The 4637-nt window shown below is 39.6% G+C and overlaps 1 protein-coding gene across 1 annotated transcript in view; it reads left to right on the forward strand.

Moving 5' to 3' along the window:
- Positions 1–4637, forward strand: part of ARG2 (arginase 2) — a 33379-nt gene that overhangs the window by 28264 nt on the left and 478 nt on the right. Inside the window, exons 5-7 of the mRNA XM_054447661.2 lie at positions 587–681; positions 864–968; positions 1990–2126. Coding sequence (XP_054303636.1) covers positions 587–681; positions 864–968; positions 1990–2126 — 337 coding nt within the window. The remainder of the gene's footprint in view (positions 1–586; positions 682–863; positions 969–1989; positions 2127–4637) is intronic.

Consider the following 4637-nt stretch of genomic DNA (forward strand, 5'->3'; position numbering starts at 1 on the left):
CTTGGTTACAGGCTCCCAGGCCATACTCTCAGACACACTGATCTAGAAGACAAATAAAACCATGATGACCTCTGGGTAATATTTTTCTGAGCAGTTCAGAAGATATGGGAGTCCATGTTAGGCACAGACTAGAATCTGTATATCCCTCCCCTTAGTGAGGGACCAAGTCAAACCAGGACACTACAAAGATTATTCATTGAGCAGAAGTCCTGTGTCGGCTGTTGGCAACTTGAGATGGCAACCAGGTTATGCTTCAAGAACCAATCTGTAAACAAGTCAGTAATGTGCAACGGGATAGAAAAGGGCTAATCAGCAGTATTCCTGCTACTAGGTAAGTTAATGAGAAACTAAGACAACCTTAGAGATTTTGTCTTGAGAAAGCAATACTGTGTTCCTCAGCTGCCCTTCTGAAACATTTCCACCTTGTGTCACTTCTCCTTCCCAGATCAAGTGTGTCCTGTGTTGCTCTAAACTTACCCTGTGGGTAGCAGAAGAAAGCAGATTGCATACCCAGGGAGGCACAGGATAATGATCTTGGTGAGAACAAGAATTCTTGATTAATCCTGTCCATTTCTCCCTTTCATAGGTACCACAACTCCCAGGATTTTCCTGGATCAAACCTTGTATCTCTTCTGCAAGTATTGTGTATATTGGTCTGAGAGACGTGGACCCTCCTGAACAGTAAGTTGATGCATTTGGCTGAAGTTTAGGGCCTGTCCTAGCCAATTATGTTCTATTTGAAAGGCTGATGCTTAACTTGGTCTATTGTAGGTCACTACAACAAACCCACCCTCTCCCCCAAATACACATTTGTTAAAAATGCTCTTTTAACTAAGGACTCCTTCCTTTATATCTCATTACAGTTTTATTTTAAAGAACTATGATATCCAGTATTTTTCCATGAGAGATATTGATCGACTTGGTATCCAGAAGGTCATGGAACAAACATTTGATCTGCTGATTGGCAAGTAAGTAACTATAACTGATGTCAGGGCAAACCCCCAATGGGCAACACACTTTTAGCCTGTTTCTTGAGGACAGCAGCTTTACTTTTAAAATACAAAGCAAAAATATACACATAATTTTAAATAGTTCAGAAAGGCAAAATATGAAACACAGGTCATATTCTTCCTCTGGGGTTTTTGGGAGGAGGTTTCCTCTAAATCATTGCCTAGATCTTCTGTCTCATGAATTTTTCTTTATCTCCATCTTTAATGCTTATCTTCTGAGATGACAAGCATTTATTGTTTCAATTGTCCCATTCTTCCCAGCCTCACAATTGTTTCATCTGAGTTTTATATTAAGCAAATCTTGGCAGTGTAGAAAGATGGCAGATGAATACTAATCAAATGGTAGTTTTAAGAGCATTTTCCCAATACCAAGTCTTTACTTCTGGCTGATTAATGTCAGGATTGTTATCTGGTAGTATGTTATTTTGTAAGCTGTTAAGAAACTTAGTTGTTAGCTTCAGCCTTTGGACACTGGGGCTATAATGAAGTTAGAAATGGAAGATGTTAAAACTGCAGACCTAAAATTAGAGTTCACTTCAGCTGCTGTTACATTCAGAGAATAATAGCAACCATAACTTACATCAAGCCAATTTAAATTAGACTAATTTAAATTGTCTAACTAAACTGTCTCTAGATGAGAGCCCAATCTCATCTAGAAGTGAAGAAATCCCTCTATTGACAGTTATTAGTATAAGAAGTTCTAATACCCAGTGTAAGGCAGAAATAAACATTGGAGTTAGTCTGTCTGAGGAATGCAGAACAAATGGCAGTATCATGAAGTGGTATGTAGGCAGTTAATATTGCCAATCTCAGTAACTTCCAAGAATAGGAAACCTGGAAATGTATTAACAGCTTTATTAACAAAGTACTAGGACTAATAGCAACAAAATCAAGGAGTTGCAACCATAAGAAGGATGAGTGTCCAAGGACAACCAGTTAAGTATTATTTTAAGTATTATTTTATCCTCTTCCTTTCTAGGAGACAAAGACCAATCCATCTGAGTTTTGATATTGATGCATTTGACCCTACACTGGCTCCAGCCACAGGAACTCCTGTTGTAGGGGGACTAACCTATCGAGAAGGCATGTATATTGCTGAGGAAATACACAATACAGGTATGTAGCAACCAGGTCTGCAGCCTGTTAACTACATAGGTAAATATGCGAGAGTCTCTTGCCTGCAAAGGATCTTTTCTGCTATTCCACATCATTGCAGAGTTTGTTTTTGCTTAAACTTTTGTAGCTAAAAATTATATGGCCATGCTATAAAAAGGATCTAGTCCTTTAGAGTCATGCTTGGACATGGCTCTTACCAAATTACACTAAGGTAATAATGAGTAAAAAATTGTATATTTAAACAATTAAATACAAGAATAAATTGTCAAACTGATGCAGTTCTTTGAGTTATCTAAAGGCAGATTAAGATAAGAAGGCAAGACCAAGGCTGTAATTTGCACTCTAAGAGATTGGTTCATTGGGAGTTGTGAATTTGGAGTTAAAGCTGATCTCTTGAAGAAATCTGCAAATTGAACAATATCTTGGGTCCTTTATGTAGGGTAGGTCTTATACTAGAGCCTGATAGGATTTCTAATAAGGGGGATACAGTTAGATGAGAATGGCTGATGGAAAGAGTACTAAGATGAATTCTACGTTATCAAGACTGGCTACTTTTCCAAAACTCATACTTGTTTGCAAAGTTTCCATTTCTGTCAGAAAGCTTCTGGTTTTAAAGCTACTTCAAATGACCCTTCATTCCAAAATTTAAAGAACTACCAAATCATACTGCTTCAGTAACCATCTGATGGAACTAGGGTATAGATAAAGACCCCAGATTGAAAGGTTCAGGGCTATAGAGAACCCTTGACTAGCTGGGATAGAAACTCACATTGAGAAACAGTCTCCTTAGTGCCACAGCCTGCTAGAACCTTAGGCAGTACAGAAAGGCAGGCAGTACTGGTCTAATTCTCAGATCTGCAATCTTAGATGTTGCCAGTGGTCCTTAGGTTATTGGCCAGAGAACCTGGGAGTTCAATTCTCTGCTTTGCTTCCTAAAAACACCACTTAGAGCAGGGGTTAATAACCTCTAGCACTTATATATGGCATAGCTTGTCTCTGTTCCCATGCTACAATATTTTATTCCAAAAGACACTCATGGGGCTAGGCACAGTGGTTCATACCTATAATCCCAGTACTCTGGGAGGCCAAGGCACGAGGATTACTTTACCCCAGGGGTTCAAGACCAGCGTGGGCAACATAGTGAGACCCTGTTTCTACAAAAAATAATTAGCCAGGTGTCCCAACTACTTGGGAGGTTGAGGCTGCAGTGAGCCATGATTGTGCCACTGCACTGTTATAATGCTGTCAACTAGATACATAAAGCAGTTTTGCTTAATTTATAGGGTGGCAATAGTCTGGAAACATTAAGTCATGTATATATTTCTAATAGTGCAAACCTTGATTACCACTTCTGGGATATGCTAAAGGTGCAGGTTTAGTCAGTGGAAATCAGAGACAAATCAGGAACACAGGTCCATGTGCAGGAAATGATGGAAATGCTACAGTAATACACCTGTTGGTTGCAGTTTGGCACCCGTACACTCAACTATGCATTGCTAATAAGGGAAGATGCTGAACGGACATGATGGCATTGAGCACATCATGTACTATAGTGTAATATCAATAAACCATTAGGTACATTTGCCTGTGTTTCCAGACTTTATGGCCACCCTAAATATTCTTAGATACTTGCATTCCTGAATACTAGCTTGTTCAGATCACCCTTCATCCAGAATAACCAACTAAAAAGTTAAATTCTACAGAGAAATGAGGCATTTAGAGGGGTGAGCATGGTATCAGGTCTGGATAGGTTCTTCTGGTTTAAGCCTCCCTTCCACTTCTTCCAGGCCAAAGGAACACTACCGAGAACTTTGACATAAGTTCTCTTAACAGAAGGTAACTGAAGTCTAGATAAAATAATTAACATATGGCTGAATTTTCTCTTGATCAAGTACAAGATACTGGGTCAGTCTGCTGGGAGACAAAAAGATGTGTTAGATGTGGAACCTGCCTCCAGAGCTCAGGCCTGCAGGGGTGAGAATGAAGTCTGCAGTAATAACTACATTTCAGGGCGTATGGTGTGGTGCTCTAACAGATACAGATAACGCATTAGAGTTCAAAAGTGGGAATGCAGTTTGGCTAGTGAAAGTGGGAGATTTCCTCTGCCTTCATACTTGATTCATTTCCAGGCAGGCATCTGGAAGGTTCCTAGTCATACTGGAGATGGCATACATTTTGCCAACAAGCAGGATGAAAACCTCCCCCACCCAACACCAAGCCTTTTCCTTTTCCAGAACGCCTGACAATTATGCCTGTTATGTTAGTTGAACAGGGATGGTTTATTTCGTTATCTTAAAAGGTTTATTTTAATCTACTGTAACATAACAGTGTTTTAACTTAAATTCATGGCCAAGAGGATGAGGTGCAAGGGGCTTCCTAAAAATAGGTATTTTCTACTATAAAATGGACTCTTGTTTTTACCTTGGCTTGTTCTCCCTGTCTCAGTGGGATGACCCTCACTGAGAGCAGCAGCAAGGGAATCTGAGATTTTGTCACACTTTGTTCTTCCAG

Source organism: Pongo pygmaeus, chromosome 15, assembly GCF_028885625.2.
Source record: "Pongo pygmaeus isolate AG05252 chromosome 15, NHGRI_mPonPyg2-v2.0_pri, whole genome shotgun sequence".
Lineage (NCBI taxonomy): Eukaryota > Metazoa > Chordata > Mammalia > Primates > Hominidae > Pongo > Pongo pygmaeus.